At 48.8% G+C, this 17,755-nt stretch overlaps 1 protein-coding gene across 1 annotated transcript; it reads right to left on the reverse strand.

The window, feature by feature from the left end:
* Nucleotides 1–485: 485 nt before the first annotated feature.
* Nucleotides 486–17,645, reverse strand: PAICS (phosphoribosylaminoimidazole carboxylase and phosphoribosylaminoimidazolesuccinocarboxamide synthase). The gene is made up of 9 exons (XM_004590906.3): nucleotides 17,360–17,645; nucleotides 13,956–14,153; nucleotides 11,507–11,685; nucleotides 10,134–10,313; nucleotides 9,927–10,040; nucleotides 9,350–9,433; nucleotides 8,343–8,523; nucleotides 7,056–7,214; nucleotides 486–741 (listed from the first exon to the last, which is right to left on the reverse strand). The coding sequence occupies exons 1-9, from the start codon at nucleotides 17,373–17,375 to the stop codon at nucleotides 575–577; spliced, it is 1,278 nt and encodes a 425-aa protein (XP_004590963.1). The 5' UTR covers nucleotides 17,376–17,645; the 3' UTR covers nucleotides 486–574.
* Between the last annotated feature and the right edge of the window lie 110 nt (nucleotides 17,646–17,755).

Here is a 17,755-nt window from a genome sequence, read left to right on the forward strand (position 1 = left end):
TGGTCAACCTGGAAAGCGCTGGACTGAGGGTAGAAACTTCTAGATCGGGAAGAGAACAGGAGATTCACCAGAAATTAAACCAGCTGCCTGATGAATAATGATCCCAACAGTCAGAGAAGAACTTGACAGATGAAAGCAGGCTTCTGACCTTGGACGGTGAGGGCAGTGAGAGGTCCGAGCTTAGTAGATGAATGAAGGAACATTCTGGTTTTTAGGAGGGTGGGGGCAGAGAGGGTATCCTTGAAAAAGATATTTGAAAAATACAACTCTAAAGGCATACAGCTGGCAGTAAGGCTCCACACACCCAAGAAATAAACAGTTTTCCAAAACAGAAGAGGACGAGTAGTGTTTGTAACAGGACATTCATTGCTGGCACAGTGATGCTGCTACTTATTTCTATGATTATGGTACAGACCTAACAGTTTGTTAGCTGTCCAATTAGTAATTTCACTAAGAATTTATTTATTAGTAAATTTTGATTTAAAAATTGTCTTTACGACTCACATGATTTTTTCGCCCTTATGGTTAAACTACAAAATCAGTTTTTCCCCTAAAAAGGAAATGGCGTTCCTTCTTAGGAACTGGATGCTCGGATTTTCTTGTCAGCCTGCTTCAAGGAAATCCACATGTTCAACAGGCTCGCGCGCAGTTTGGCCCACACCAAGTGGTCGTTGAATCCAAGGATCTGAGCAGCAAGCCGAGCGGCTCCTTGGGGAGAAAGAATAGTCGAACAGCAGACACCTGTGGGAAACAGTGGAGGAAGACCTTTGAGCCGTCAGTAATGATGAATCAACCTGGCAAACCCTTTCATATAGACACAATGAGATGGTAATGTAAAAAAGGCAAGAGAATTAAGTGGGTAGAAACAACTATTTCTACAAACTTGAGGGTTACAAATTGTTTTAATATAATTTACTGGCTCATTTTTTTTTGGTCTATGCATTTGAACTATTTCAACAATTTTTTTTTTGTTTTTTTTTTTTATTATATTTTTGACAATCTTCACATAGTTAATTAGGGTAAAAAGGTTCAAGGGCTATAGGAAAGTGGGTAAGACTATTATTTCCATATTGTTTCCTTCATGTTTAAAGGGGGATATTGAGGGAGAAGCCCCACCCACCCCAGGTCCCGGATGTAGGGCATGCTCCGAGGTTATTGCTCAAGCGGTTTTGATGGTTAACCAGTTATGAATCGCTGCCAATCTTGCCACTCCAAGCACGATGAGGTCTTTGAAGAATCCACTAATTGACATAGTCTATCATAGAGTCTCCGTTTGCCAAGTATTTCGCTGCCAACATATAGCTGAGATGGTTGACTGACCTGTTCTGTCTTCTGTCTTTTCTTGGTTAGGGTTCTGAGTCCAGCATTTCGATTGGGGAGATCTCCAAAGAAACTTTGTCTGAGGTGTTCTCAGACCAGATTCTTATATCTACTAGCAAGTACAGGGCCCAGCACAGTCCATTTCCCCAATCAGCTGGTGGTTGCAATCGTTGGGTTGGTTCTCTTTTTAGCCCCGACATCCAATGGGTGTTGGAACTTCCAATGGAACCAATGGGTGTTGCAGTCCAGCCTGGTTCTGCCCAGCACATACTTGGCCCTCGCATAAACCAGTGGGAGCTGCAGGCTAGTTGGAGCGACCCACAATAATCCCCACCAGGCCCGCCTCCTACCCTGGTTTGCCAGTATGTGCAGACTAGTCCAGTCAGTCCCACACCCCATTCTGCTCTCGTACATGTCATTGGGTATTAAAGCTTAGTTCCATCTAACCAGCTCCACTATGCAGCCCACACAGATGCTGTTGGGTGTCTGTCTAGCCACCCCAGCCCGTTCTAGTTTTTGTGTCCTCCCGTGGGAATGGTAACCCAAGAGGGAGGAGCCCACTATTTCCCTCCCAGGCTTCTCCCACTTCCAGATTATGCACTCTTCCAGGTAGTTCTGTGGTTTGACTTGACAGAATTAGAACCCGGGGCCAGCTTCTGCCAGCTGATGCTGTGGCTAAGCCCAAACAACCCTCACCCGCTCTAATTTTGTTTGCACCAGTAGGAATAATCAGCCCAGCCTGGCTTTTGTCTGATCTAGTCCACATGAGGCACACAGGTGTTGTAGCTCTGCTTAGTCTGGTCTGCCCCCATCCCAGCTCACGCTCTCCAGGGGGAGTAGCTATCCGGCAAGGGAACCACCCCTTATTCCCCCTGCCAGCTTCGCCCCCTCCATTCCTGGTTCTCACATGTGCTGGATGGGTGCTGCAGTCACATCTGCTACAGGCAACCTCATCTTGGCACGACCGAACCTGGCTTGACCCACACTGTTCTGGTGCTCGGATTTGCCAGTGGATGACGTGAACTGATTCAGCCTGGTCTGCTCCCGACCCTTGCCAAATGTATGCCAGTGGGTAACTTTCCATGGCCTGTTCTGGGCTGTTTCCTGTCATGTTTCTTGCGCTTACCTGCCAGGTCTGTGTCCTGCCAGAGGAGTTGCCCAGGCTCCTCCATCACAACCTCTCCCAGTGCCAGATTTTGTGCATACCAGGGGGTCCATGAGCCAGCCCTACTCAGTTCACCTCCTGTCCTAGCAGGAACAGTGGCTTTTCCTGATTGGCCTTCAACCCAAACTGGTCCTTGCTGTTGGATGTTTCAGCCCAGCATGGCTTGTCCATACCCGCATATGGCTCACACGTGGCTCAGTAGGGGTTGAGACCTTGCCTAGTCCATCCCACATCTACCCTGGTCCTCCAGGACACCAGAGGGTGCTGGAGTCTGAACCGGCTCGGTGCATCCAATCCCAGTCCAAACTTGTGCCAAGGGAGACTACAACCGTTTCCTGATCAGAACGCAGCCCCCATTCCAGCCCACGTGCCCCTTGGTGGGAACCTCAACCCACCTAGGGTTGTCCCCTTAGCTCCCCAATCGGGCTTGTTCCCAGCCGTAGATCACACGCATGCCAGTGGTTGCTCTGACTCGGCCTGGCTCAGCCTCTTACCTGTGCCGACCTCTGCCTTAGACACTGTGGTTTAGCGTTGCTGGCTCACGTAGACCAGTAGGTGCAAGAGCCTAGCTCGGCATGACCTATGCTCCATCCTGGTCTCTAGTTTCGCTTGTGGGCTAAGGTTTGCTCAGTCCTGCCCGGTATACCCTGTTCCATTACCAACTGACACATTACCCAGCTGTTGGAGCTACTTTGCCCAGCTTGCCCGAACCCCAGGTCTGGACCACATGTTCACCAGCAGGAGCTATGACTCACTAAGGGAGTTTCCCAAGTTCCTCCACTTAATCCACTCCCAGACCCAGTTCTCATACATGCCATCGGGTTTTAGGCCAGTGCATAGTGTAGTCTAGCCTTCCATTTGGCCTTGTATGAGCTGGTGAATTTTGCAGCCCGGCCCACCCCGCACCCTATTTAGGATGCACATTTGGGTGCTGCTGCCTTGACCAGTCCAGACTCTGGCGGGTTCCTTTACCTGTGATTGCTGGCAGGCTCCTTGGTCACACCTAGCTTAGTCCACCACACTGCAACTCTCGAGCTAACCAGTGGGGTTAGAATTTCCACAGGGTTTGGCCCGCACATCCTCCACAGAATATACCCCCGGATATGGTTCTCCAGTGCTAGTTAATGTAATGGCCCTGCATAATGTGACCCTTCTCCTGATACATCATCATGTCAGGTAAAAGGATATGATTCTGCTGGACAACCCCAAGCCATAGCTTTTTAATGGACTGGTATTCAGTGCTCAGCACTGTTAAGTGATTACAAGTTCTTCAAAGGAAGAGTTACTGTCATTGGGAATCTTTAGGATTGATTCATGTCCCAGAAGCACAGTGGGTTCAACCTGGAGCTACCTAAGCAGTGATTCAAAGTACTTAAACCCCAGAGGTCCCAGCTGGGCGACTAGCAGGCGGAGCCTGGCGCCAAATGGTGCACTGGCCGCCCGGGGACAGCTCACCACATACACGTGGTGGCTGGCGTCTGTGATCCAGGCATGAGACGCCCCGTCCTGAGACCCACCAGCAGCCGGAAGGCTGCTGGAATTTAAACCCCCAGGCCGAAGTTCGCGCCCATCCCCAATCCCATTCACCGCCCTATTTCAACAATGTTAAGCAAAATAATCAAATCCAGAGTAGTTTCAAGAAATGTGACATCATAACTGAGATCTAACAAGAGGGTGTGGTGGCAGACACTAATCCTCCAGATGTGGTGCTGCCATCTCATTTGGGCACTGATTTGTGTCCTGCTGCTCCACTCTGACCTAGCAAAGCAGGATAATGGCCCACATGGCCGATCCAGAAAAAGCTCCTGGTTCTGGTACATCTCAGCTCTGGCAGTGATCCGGGCAGGAGAACTAGAGCTACCTGCTAACACAAGGAGTTACAGCTCAGCTGAGTCTGGGGAGTGGGGAAAGTCAAAGTGGGCTGACAGGAAAGGACCAACCACAAGCCTGAAACTCATAAGCCTTGTTCACCCTACGCTCTCCTTTCTGACCTGAGTAATTATCTCTGTAAAAGGCTACAGGAGGGGATCTGCATGGCAGCCTAATGCGCAAAGTCGTCGCCTTGAAAGCCCCGGGATCCCATGTGGGCCCCAGTTCATACCCTGGCAGCTCCACTTCCCATCCAGCTCCCTGTTTGTGGCCTGGGAAAGCAGTCGAGGACGGCCCAAAGCCTTGGGACCCTGCACCCATGTGGAAGACCTAGAAGAAGTTGCTGGCTCCCAGCTTCAGAGTGGTTCAGCTCTGGCCATTGCAGCTCCTCGGAGAGTGAAAGAGTGAATAAGCGGATGAAAACAAAACGAAACATTTTTTGTTTAAAGGTCAAACACTTCAGGTGGGCAAGCTGAGGCAAGGAATGCAAGGTGTGAAACGAAAGCTAACTTAGACATGTGCAATCCCTAGCTCCGACCACAGTGCTTCCAGAATCTGGCAGTTAGGTTTTACTCATTTAAACTGGAAGCTCAGACCAAAGCTATCTGTGTAAAACTTTTCCAGGTACCCCACAGTGGATGCCAACTGATTAAGTTCCACTGACAAAAAACTTTTTCTTGCCTTTTTAACAGCTTCCCATTCTTAAATCGGAGAAGTTGTTGCAATGATGAAGAAAAGGCCAGTGTGAAGTAAAACATATTCCTTCAGGGCGCACTGTCCTCTCCTTTCTTCTTGTTGCGGTTCATGACCAAAGGGCTACAGAATTTCTCTCATCTCAAAGACACAGTACCTTTTAAGACCTTCAGCAGGGGCTTGACCAAGTGGCTCAACTGACGAATCCTCCAACTTTAAGAACCAGCTGGTATCCCAGCTGCTCCACTTTCCATCCACTCCCTGCTTGTGGCTTGAGAAAGCAGTGGAGGATGGTCCAAGGCCTTAGGAACCTGCCCCCGCGTGGGAGACACAGAAGCTGCTGACGTCGGACGGGCTCAGCACTTGCCACTGCGGTCACTTGGGGGGTGGACCGGGAGAGATCTTCATATTTCCTCCCTGTAATTTCGTCTGCCTTTCCAATAAAATGAAATAAATGTTAAAGTTCAGTCTGCTTTAAGCTTTTCTTATGGTTTTAGTGAGATGGTCTCTCCTTTTGTCTTCTTCTAGGTTGTAATGGTGCCATTCTTCATCTGTAGCACATCTTTAAGCAAAATTTGTAGAGCTGGTTGGGTACAGCTGGATTATTTCAATGTTTGCTTTCAAAGTCTTTTGTTGGGCCTGGCACAGTAGCTCAGCAGCTCACCTTGCACGTGCTGGAATCCCATATGGGCACTGGTTCTAATCCCGGCGGCCCCACTTCCCATCCAGCTCCCTGCTTGTGGCCTGGAAAAGCAGTCGAAGATGGCCCAAAGCCTTGGGATCCTGCACCATGTGGGAGTCCCGGAAGACGCTCCAGGATCCTGCTTTCAGACGGGCACAGCTTCAGCCACTGCAGCCACTGCAGGAGTGAACTTCCTATGGAAGATCTTCCTATCTCTCCTCCTCTGTACATCTGACTTTCAAATATGGCCAGTGCCGTGCCGATCTGAAGCCAGGATCCAGGAACTTCCTCTGGGCCCCCCACACGCGGGTGCAGAGTCCCAAGGCTTTGGGCCGTCCTCGACTGCTTTCCCAGGCCACAAGCACGGAGCTGGATGGGAAGTGGAGCTGCCGGAATTAGAACCTGCGCCCATATGGGATCCCGGCACATTCAAGGCGAGGACTTTCAGCCACTAGGTCCATAAACATAAATCTTTAAAAGTTTTTTTGTTTCATTTTCATATACAAACGAGAGCACTGCTGAGTGTATTATTCAGGGTTGGTAGTTGCTGTTTAGGATCTGGATTATTTATCTCCATCCTCTTCCAGCCTTAGGGCTTGCGGTGACATGCTGGCAATGAGCCTGACTGGCAATCATCTAAAGGTTATCAGATGTTTGATTACAGAGAGCTTGATTATGATGCTGTGGCATAAACTGCTTCTCTGTGCGTCTTGTATTTCGATCTCCCTCCCTTTTCCCATGGTAAGGAAGTTTTCTTTATTTCCTTGAATGCACCATCCGGATGGTGAGCTCACAGACCCTGCCCCACCCCGACTGCATGCCATGGACCAGCCCGTATTACTGCAGTGCAGTTTTGGATTCTGATGCCAGAGTACAAGGGAGCAAAGTCTGAGATAGCACTGCTTTTCCAGCAGATCTTGTTCCAACATCACCCCCCAAAGACTATAATGCCTTTGAAATTATGAGTCTTTAATATTTTACCCTTTCCTCTCACATAGGAACATAATCAACCATATCTCATGTGAAAAATTCTATAGGAAGAATGAAACGAAAGACTGAAGAGATTATCAGCTTCCTATGAGGATTCCCAACTGAGGAAACCAGCCACACAAAGCAAGACATCGAGACGAGCTTGAAGAGCCACAGAAATCTGATGATTTTCAGAAGTAACTATTAAGTATTCTGGGGTAGGAGTAATATGATTTTGATTTAAACTAGGTCCATGAGAGACAGACTGGCACATACTTGGCCTTCCATCATTATGTTCATGCTACTCTTGTACCTGTTTGAATGCACTGTAATGTACAGTTAAAAAAGTTATCTTACCACCGGGTAGTCGAAGAGAGGACCACACATCCTGGGCTCCCCATTCCGAGTCGAGCGGGGGACAGTTCAGGACTGGATACACGGTGTTGCCGGAGAGCACTGGGCCCAGGCCGTTGCTTCTGCCTGCCACTGCCACGAACACAGTGGGGATGCCATCCCCTGGGAAACGACAAGGTTAGCATGCTGGTAAACATTCACAGGAGATTTAAGCATTGGGTTTTTTTTTTGGGGGGGGGGGGTCCCTTTTTTAGAAAGAACTCTAGACATTATATTCTTCAGTTCCAAGTAGTTTTCTCTGCTAAAAACCATCAATGAGATCCAGTTATTAAGATACATCACTCATTATCACGTTGCCACTGACTGCAAGGTAATAAAGCAACTAGAACACATTAGGTTGAGTTCTAGAATGTGAGGGGAGTGTCTGCGTGTCCAGGAGGATATCTTGCAGGCCTCTTCTGCTTTGGTTTCCAGAAATCAAGAGCAACAACTTGGGGTTCTCGACCCCAAGCAGTCTTTAACCAAAAGGGCATCAGGAACACTTAGTAGTGACGAGTCACTAGTTGGATAGAAAAAAAAAGAGTTCAAGGTAGGTTTAATGCATTATTCAATGGCTGTCGTCATGGCATAGGCGGTTAAGTGGCCACTTGGCGGCCTCTCTGAGTACTGGTTCGAGCCTGAAGTGCTCCAGTTCCAATCCAGCACTAGGAAAGCAATGGAAGGTGTGAAAGGGTTAATTGTCAAGGTGCCTGTACTCCTGGAAGTCTTGAATCTCCAAAGACACTTGCATCCTGTTATAACTTTGCCTTTCAAAGAAATCTTTTCCAAACATTTTGAGACCCTTACCCTTATGAGTCCACTCAGATTAATAATTACATTCCCATGGTTATTAACTACAGTGGAAGCAGCCAGCTTTATTTCCACTGAAAACCCAAAACAGGTGCTACCATTCACGTCCTGTGCTCTTAGACTGCCCATCTCAACGTTGGGCATCGGATGACTGCCGGGCCACGGTCTATCAGAGCATACCAGGCGCACCACGCGGGGACGGGTCAGCAGGAGGGGATCCCAGAGCTTCTCACCCTCCCACTCCTGTTTTTCTGCTCAAGCCTACAATCCTTTTGCTCTGTCCATTTCTTGCATAAGCCCCTGATTATCTCAAGCTCTTTGGCAACGACTGACACAAAAGCTGAGCATACTCCACGATGTTTCTTTGGAACCATGGCGGAGTTCTTAATCCACTCTGTGATGCTGACAAGTGCCCTCAGTGCTGAATCACCTAAGGTGTACCTTCATACTCTGCTTTGATCCTCAGGGTTTCGTCTGGTCCTTTATGAGCAGACGTCACACGAAGCTCACAGGGGATTCCAAAACCTTCGCAAGCCTTCTTGATCTGCGTACAGTGCTCAAGATCAGAAGTTGAGCCCATCAGTATTACAACCCTGGTTACGCTTTGTGGTTTCAGAAGCAACTGGAAAAGAGAACCAGACAGAAAACAGATTAAAGACAGCGATCTTCCCAATCAGGACCTAAACTGCGGTCCAGAATCAGGTGTTGTCACTGCTTACAATGCTAGCATCTCCCACTAAACCACTAGTTCCAGTCCCACCTGCTTTGCTTTGACTCCATCTTCCTGCTGCTGTGCCCGGGAGGGCAGTGCAAGACGTGCAAGCACGAGGCTCTCACTACACACCTGGCTGTGGCAGTCACCTGGACAGGAGCCGAAAGAGCTCTGCCTCTGTTACTCTGCCTTTCACATAAAATAAGTTTTGTCCCCGCCAATAAATCATACTCTTAATCAGATAAATACTGAAACCTTTTCATTAATATTCAAAAAACTATAGCAAACTGTTTCATCATAAAGGTTTTAGGGCCTTCGGTTCAATGAAGGTTTTAGAGATCATGCTATTAATCTAACTAGTATGCTTGGAGCTCAAACTGCATTCCCATGTAACTAGTTATCAAAGAGAATTATAACTTTGGATAACCGCAAGTCCCATTCAACTTGCATGGAATTACAGCAGTAACACATGAAAAATGAAAGCAATGCTTTAAAAAGCTCCCTGGATTTCTGTCCATCCTGAGGTAAAAGCCCTGGGAGAGGCAGCTAGGAAATGCGAGGTATCTGCTACCGGGGCAGGGACCCCAGCTGTCAGGCTAACAGCTAGAGGTGAGGATGGTCTGGCTGCACACTCCCTAAAGGTGTACACATCAGCTGAGTCATGGCGTCCACCCCCACCCTGGAAACAAGACTTCCTCACAAGCAAACTCGACACAGGCTGCCGGCAAAGGCTCACCTCCACTCTCTCAGCAACCCACTCGAAGTTTTTCTTCACCATCTGCAGCCCTTCAGGTGTCACTTCCTTCAGGTCACGGTAAGACTAGAAAATCACAAAGTTCAGGAAATCGTTATCTCCTGTGCCTGGAGCATCTGCTTTCTGAGTTCCAGCAGGGATGATGATGAGTCTGCACTAAGTGATGTCTCTGAAATGTTATCTTCATCTACAAATCATTTCCAATTTACTGATAGCTCAGCTGCAAACCAATTCTATGGTCATGCAAGATTACATGCTTTCTACACTAGCCTGAGAATTTTTAGGTATGTAGGCTTGCCCCATTTTTGTTTCCCTCAATAAAGAACAGAAAAGGTGCCTGAAAAATACAGATTTGCTCAGTGCTCTAGTTTTTACTTAGTCAAACAGAACTGATGTTTGTCTTTTTGGTGTATGACTCTATTGAGAAGACCAACTGAGATGGTGGTTATGTAAACTTCACATTGCATCCCCCCACTAGGAAGCAGCATACCTTCCTTTCAGTATCTCCTCTCCTTGCTCACAGGGTTTGCAAAGGGCAACAAGGCTGAGCGTCACTTACCTGCTTGTCTTTCTGCAGCCTTCGATCCCCTAACGGCCAGAGTCTCCAGGAATCATTATCAATCACATCAGCAAGAACAATTTCTTTGGTAGTAACGTCAACACCGAACTCAACCTAAAAATAGCAGACCACAAAGAAAAGTTACCAACAACTCTCCCGCTCGGTTACACGGTTCCCGTCCACCAAGTGTGCTGGCTTTCTCTGCACCTTCATATCCACCAGGGTACAATTCTGAGTCGACCAGGATTTCTCCAGGATTTCAAAAATAGCCTGTGTGGTGCGGTCCATGATGTCCACTTCAGTCTGACCTATCTCAAGTCCAGCAAAGCAGAACTTGGCAGCAATGATCTGTTCCCTAGACCACTGTGGGTCATTGTTGGCGTCATCCTGGGAACGAGGGAGAGCAGCAGTTAGTGAAAAGTCAAAGACCAATGCCCTTCCCTTCTTAAGCAATAATTCCTCAAAAATCACTCAATTTCTTTAATACAGTATTTATACTTCTTTAAAGCAATCATTTGTATGGGCCCGGTGCCGTGGCCTAGCGGCTTAAGTCCTCGTCTTGAATGTGCCAGGATCCCATACGGGCGCTGGTTCTAATCCTGGCAGCTCCATTTCCCATCCAGCTCCCTGCTTGTGGCCTGGGAAAGCAGTCGAGGACGGCCCAAAGCTTTGGGACTCTGCACCCGCGCGTGGGAGACCCGGAAGAGCTCCTGGCTCCTGGCTTCGGACTGGCTCAGCACCAGCCGTTGTGCTCACTAGGGGAGTGAATCATTGGACGGATGATCTTCCTCCCTGTCTCTCCTCCTCTCTGTATATCTGACTTTCCAATAAAAATAAATAAATCCTTAAAAAAAAATTAAAAAAAAAAATAAATACAAAAAAGCAATCATTTGTTTACTTTCAGCAACTACTTAAAAACTCAAAGTTTTTATGCAAGCACCTTATTCTAGGTCACCAAGTATTTGACTGAATCTTCCATTTCTTTACAAGCATCTTTTTATTAACTCTTCATAACTTACACACATTCTGAGTTTTGTTTTTCCTCACTGACTCTAATAGGGAAGCTGAATGTACGTTGGCGAGATCTTCCCAAAATCACATTTCCGAGTCTTCACCATCAGCTTTGATAAGTAGTTGCACAGAATGACAAGCCTCTCCGACACTAGCTGCTAATCCAAGAGACGTCAGAGGTAAAAGCTCTCTCCATGTCTCCCCCACAGGGGTGGCATGGGCCCAAGGACCTGGGCCGGCCTCCACCACCTTCGCAGGCACATTAGCAGGGAGAGGCGCCCAGGCAGAGCAGTTGGGGTGGCCTACAAGGGATGCCTGCATGGCAGGGGGCTTGCTGCATCGTAACAGCTCCCAACTGATGCTTTTCTTACACAGCCTGGTCTACAGAAAGAGGGTTTTCATAGGCATTTACTCTGAAAACTTTTCTATCACTAGTAGGAATAGACATTACTGATGCCAAGTTTGTGGAATGACATTTGCTATCCTGAAAGTCTTAGTAATTGCTTAAATTTGGGTAGTTTGTAACTATTACTTTGCTACTACAATTATGAAGACACAGAAATAACCACCTTGAAAAACATTTCCACTTTAGGTGGGTTAAACCTGTACCCTTCCTCGACGCCAGGATTCCTTTTGAGAAAGGAGCCGGTGGCTACTCTCCTGCAGACCCACTCAATGGGAACCATCTCACAGCGCGGCGCGATGAAAGCCGTCTCCCCGTGCTGCCTGACGAAAGCAGTTTTGATACCTGTACATCAATGAGAAACACTTTTTAAAAGGCTATGAACTTCTCTTCATTTTTACAGATTTATATTTTGAAAGAGTTCCAGAAAGGTAGAAGGATCTGAGAGGAATCTGCCATCTGCTGGTTCACTCCCTAAATGGCCACAATCCACCAGCCCTGCCAGGTGAAGCCAGGAGCATCATGCATGTCTCCAATATGGGTGGCCCTGGGACAGGACCACTTTCTGCAGCTTTTCCCAGGCCATCACCAGGGAGCGAGCTGGATCGGAACTGGAGCAGCGCAGACATAAAGTTATGTTACATGAGATGTCATTGACCCACTACTCTACAATGCTGCTCCCTAAATATTTCATCTTACTACATGGCAAATTATAAAGCGAGCCAGAAGGTCCAGAGGCTACCATTTATGCCACCCTTCTGCTACTGAATACCTATCTTCACACAAGTCATTATCCCAAGCGACATAATTAACTTCATATGCAATTTGACTGGCCCTGGTGCGATAGCTAAAGTCCTTGTCTTAAATATGCCAAGATCCCATATGGGTGCCAGTTCATGTCCTGGCTGCTGCACTGCCCATCCAGCTCCCTGCCTATGGCCTGGGAAAGCAGTCTGAGGATGGCACAAAGCTTTGGGACCTTGCACTCACATCTGATATCAAGGAGCTCCTGGCTTCCAATCAGTTTAGCTGCAGCCGTTGTGGCCACTTGGGGAGTCAATCAGCAGATAGAAGATCTTTCTCTCTGTAACTTTGACTTTCCAATAAAAATACATAAATAAATGCTAAAAAAAAAAAGGCCCTGACTGCAGGACTCTGGTGCTGCATAGTGTACACTACACAGGTGGCCTTGTAGAGCATCACTGCGTGCTACAAGCACAAACAGCCCCTCTCTCAATGCACGAGCAAACAATCCTGAAAGTATCCAACACCAGCTGCTTGGGTCAGAAACAAACATCAAATAATCGTATTGCACTGCTCTTGTTCCTTGTCTAATTGGAACAGTAACAGAAAACAGGGATAAAGAGTTACCTTGTGATGTTTCCCATGGGAGGCATCTTATATGGTGGCCTTGGAAAAGAATAATGTCTCTACTAATAGCTAAAATGTACAAGATCCAAGAATTCTACTCCCAGATGTCTATCAAACAGAACTGCGAGCAGGACACCAACAGGTGGCTTGTACATTCACGTCCACAGCAGCACTGCTTCCGATAGGCAGACGCTCATGAACAGGAGGGACCCCAGACCCACACACACCACACTAGCGGGTGTCCAGCTGTCAAAGGAATGAAGACAATCTCTGATATTTATGTTATGAGTGGACCTTGAAAACACCATGCTACAAACAGGAACATGTTTTGATGCCACATGTGGCAGGCAGCTGGAATAGGGAAAGGGAGGACACAGGGTAGCAGGGCTAGAGGGGAAGGGGGAGCTCTCTCATCTCATGTCGGAGTGTCTGAGTTGTTGCTCTGGACACGGGTAAGAGGATGACTGACGCAGACACTCCAAATGGCTGGAAGAGCAGATTACATCAAGGGTATCCACCAACTATATTAAAGCTTCAAGAGCCCGCTACAGGGCAGGGCAGGTACAGTCTAACCATTTTGTTATATTTTTTTACTTTTATCACGTCACATCTCAGCTTTAGCACACGGTATCACTATTTGCACAGAAACAGTATTACCAATGATTTGTGTACTGTGAAGTCTGCAAGTTCTTGCTTTGATTTAAATTAGCTGCACTTGGGGCTGGCGTGGTGGTGTCACAGGCTAAGTCTCCACCTGTGGTACCAGCATCCCATATGGGCACTAGTTTAAGTCCCGAATGCTCCGCTTCAGATCCAGCAGCCTGCTACGGTCCGGGAAAGCACCAAGCAAGGCCCAAGGACCTAGTCAGAAGACTTGCAAGAAGCTCCTGGCTTCAGTTTGGCCCAGTGCTGGCCGTTGCAGCCATCTGGGCACTGAACCAGAGAATGGAAGACAGCCATTTCCCCTTCTCTCTTTGGGGGAAAAAAAAAAAAAAAAAAACCTGACTTTGCAACACACATCCAAATGTGAAACTAATCGAAGTAATGCCATCTCTCCATGAAACAGATCAGTGCACATGAAAAGTGGCGTGGGGGGCGGTGTGGAAGCTGCTTCCCTATTTCCTGGAACAACCGGAACATACAACTGGTGAGCACTTATTGACTCAAACGTCATTTCCTCATGAAAATCATCAAGGAGAGACGGAGCCAGAGTCCGTGCACATGGAGAGCAGACAGCCACTCACCTGCTCCTCGCAACAGCTGAAAAATGCAGCTGGTAGTTTTGTTTGAGATCGCAGCTTTTCCCTCCATGTGGTTCTTTCTGGCCGCATTTCCTGCTGTAATCTGGTCCTTGGATTGCAGGAGGACTTGTCCGGGACAGTCCAACAATTCATATACTTCTTTGGTTTTGCCCTCATAGAGTTTCTTACCAATGTTCATAACTGTGGACATAAGAAAGACATGTTATCGGATTCCAGGAAGAAATGTCCTGAACACAAAGAGGGATGGATAATTTGATAAAAATGAAATCATCTCCAGAGAACCTCATAGGCTACCAAGTAGTTTTTCACGTACCACGTTTCACAAACATAATTTTGTGAGGAATAATGATGTAACAGAGATCAGAAACTTGGATCAAAAAGGTCGAGCTCATGCAGTTAGGACACAGCAGACGCAAGCCTGGGTCATGCTATGAGTGAGACGCTGTGCACGCTCCACAACCAAGCTACCACGCAGGGCTGAATACACCCTTGTAACTTAGCTATGGTCTTACGCACATGCTCACCAAACAGTATCCATCCTAGTTTATAGGAATAAGCTGTTGGTATTTTTTCCCCAGACTTTTGCTTATTTCCACGGCAGGTAAAAATGGTTAAAAATCAGGCCCGGCGGCGTGGCCTAGCAGCTTAAGTCCTCTCCTTGAGTGCGCCGGGATCCCATACGGGCGCCGGTTCTAATCCTGGCAGCTCCACTTCCCATCCAGCTCCCTGCTTGTGGCCTGGGAAAGCAGTCGAGGACGGCCCAAGGCTTTGGGACCCTGCACCCGTGTGGGAGACCCGGAGGAGGTTCCTGTTCCTGGCTTCGGATTGGCACAGCACTGGCTGTTGCGGTCACTTGGGGAGAAAATCATCGGATGGAAGATCTTCCTCTCTTTCTCTCCTCTCTGTATATCTGACTTCGTAATAAAAATAAGTAAATCTGGGCCCGGTGCCGTGGCCTAGCGGCTCAAGTCCTCGCCTTGAAAGCCCCGGCATCCCATATGGGCGCCGGTTCTAATCCCGGCAGCTCCACTTCCCATCCAGCTCCCTGCTTGTGGCCTGGGAAAGCAGTTGAGGACGGCCCAAAGCTTTGGGACCCTGCACCCGTGTGGGAGACCTGGAAGAGGTTCCAGGTTCCTGGCTTTGGATCGGCGCGCACCAGCCCGTTGCGGCTCACTTGGGGAGTGAATCACCGGACGGAAGATCTTCCTCTCTGTCTCTCCTCCTCCTCTCTGTATATCTGACTTTGTAATAAAAATAAATCTTTAAAAAAAATAAATAAATAAATCTTAGAAAAAAATGGTTAAAAATCCAGCCAAGTGAATAGGCAAAGGAGGTATTTCCATTCACTCCCATTTGGAAGCTCACTCCTGTATTCTGCAGGCCTAGCCTCTCCCCACCCCCAGTGACACTGTTCCTGCACTAACAGTTGTAGGGAATTAAGGAGGCAAACAGGAAGGAATCCAACTGTGATGCCGTGAGACCTTACCAGGAAGCAGGGCCTAATCATGAAAAAGAATACTCTAGAAGACATCGATAGGAGACAGAAATTCAAAGACCTCTAGACAGGCAACCACCTCATGCCCTCAGACCATGACTTGTTTTGGTCTTCAGCACACGCCAGTACCAGGGAATCCCCAAGTTCCTGTTCTTGGGGGACCTGGGCCTGAGGAAGACAGACTAAACACAAGCTCATGGTATGTCAGTCTAACATGATAAACAGACGGTGGGAGAACACGTTGCTAGTGATGCACCTAACCTAGTTTAGCTAGCAGAGAAGGAAGTCTAGAAGGGTCTATTGCCAGGCTTTGTGGCCTAGCAGTTAAGATAGCCCCTTAGCAGCTCGGGGTCTCTGGGGGCCATCCCTATCTCTAGCTCCCTACCAGGACAGAGCCTGGGTGGACCTGGGCTCCTGTTCTCCGCGTGCAAGACCTGGACATAGGTCGTGGCTTACAGCGGCTGGCAGGGATTCAGGGAGTGAAACTGGCACCTGGAGACTGTACTCTTGAAGCAACTTCCATGGAATTTTCATGTCCCCCTAGCTCCTTCGACAAATCTGTCAGGCCTGACTACATTGTTCCTTTCTTTTCCACTTCCCTCACTCATCCTTCAAGCCCTCTAGGCCAGGTTGATTGAGCCTTGGGACAGAAACCATGGCCCGGAGCAGGGGGTCTGTCAGGTAATCCTTTGCCTGTGGTGCAGGAACCAGAACAAGTCCAGCCTGCGCCACGTCCCATCCTTAAGCAGGGAGCTTGTGGCCTGGAAAAGCAGCAGAGGATGGCTCAAGGCCTTGGACCCCTGCTCCCATGTGGGAGACCTGGAAGAAGCTCCTGGTTTTCAGTTCTGAATCAACCCTGCCCTGAACACTGCAGCCCTTTGGGGGAGGCTCTTAAGAAGTTTGACTTTCCAAACAAAATAAATGTTCAGTGTGTTAAAAGTGCCCAAAATGCTTAATTTTTTAATTCTGCCTAGGAGAAAAGGATCACGTTGGAGAATGAGTCGAGGAATTAGATCTGTCTTTACAATTTTAAAAAAAATTATTTGATTAAAGATTTGAGGGCTTTTTGTCAGCTGGTTTAGTCCCCAGCAGCTGCAAAGGTGCAAGACACCATCCTGCCTTTGGCAGGATGCTAGATCAGGATGAGAACGGGCCAGCATCGCATGTGGCCGCTTTTCATGCTGGACCACATCCTGATCTGACCTTAACTACGTCTTCCCGTGTGTTAAAAGAACGTGTCTCAGCCCTGCGGGTCCGGCGCCGTCTGGACGCAGGTCCTAATCCCCGCAGCTCCGTTCCTGGGAAAGCGGGATGGCGCCAGCATGGGGTCCTGCACCCACGTGGGAGAGCCAGAAGCAGCTGCTGACCAGCCCAGCTCAGGCCGAGGCCGCCGCCACCTGGGCGGTGAAGCTACGGAAGGAAGACCTTCCTTTACGTCTACTATTTATCTTTTGAGTAAAAAAAAAAAAAAAACAGGCCTTAACAAGTGGTGGAAGGAATATGTGCAGGTTGTAGCAGCACACACGGCAAGAACCATCTTTCCCGACGACAATAAACAAAAACAATAAAGCGAGGAAGGTTCTTTTAATTGCTTGTGGGCCGTGGAGCTCCGCAAAAGCCATCAACGGCCTTTATTGAAAAAATAGGACACCTACTTAAAACTACACGAATGCTGACCAGCTTTCCAGACGGCTCCACTATGAACCTGCAAAACCCAGACTTTGAAAAAGTCAGCATTAGATTTCCAAGCCGTTGCTTTTGCAACAGCTTGTTGACTTGCGAGCACCGCGTGCCAGCTCCCCGCCATGGCAGCGAGGAGCCCGGGCTCCGGCCCTCGGGCCACGTGTCCACCCCCGCACCGAGACGGCCGGCCCGGACGCCCCCCACTCACCCTCAGCCGTCGCCATCGTCCCGAGTGAGCGGGAGCCGGGTTGCGAGGCGCTGTCGGCGGGGCCGGAGGCGGGAGCGCGGCTCGCGTGGAGCAGGAGGACGGCGGCTCGGTGGACCAGGACGGCGGCTGGCCGCCCGCGAGAGGATCCGACGACCGCGGGGCTCCGGGAGGAGGGTCTTCCCTTGCAGGACTTCCCGCCGCGCAGGCGCAGCAGTGCGACCCTCCGAGCCCTCCGCGCGGGCGCGAGCCAGTCACGGACCGGAGCGTACCAAGTCGGCACAGCCCGGGGGGGGGGAGGCACGTCCGCAGGGGCTCACCACCTGCACGTACTCTGAGAAGGAATGGACATGAGCCCTGTTGGTCTCCGCGACACAGTGTCCAGGACGGGAAAGTAAC

The sequence above is a fragment of the Ochotona princeps genome, chromosome 7 (genome assembly GCF_030435755.1).
Source record: "Ochotona princeps isolate mOchPri1 chromosome 7, mOchPri1.hap1, whole genome shotgun sequence".
In the NCBI taxonomy this organism is placed as follows: domain Eukaryota; kingdom Metazoa; phylum Chordata; class Mammalia; order Lagomorpha; family Ochotonidae; genus Ochotona; species Ochotona princeps.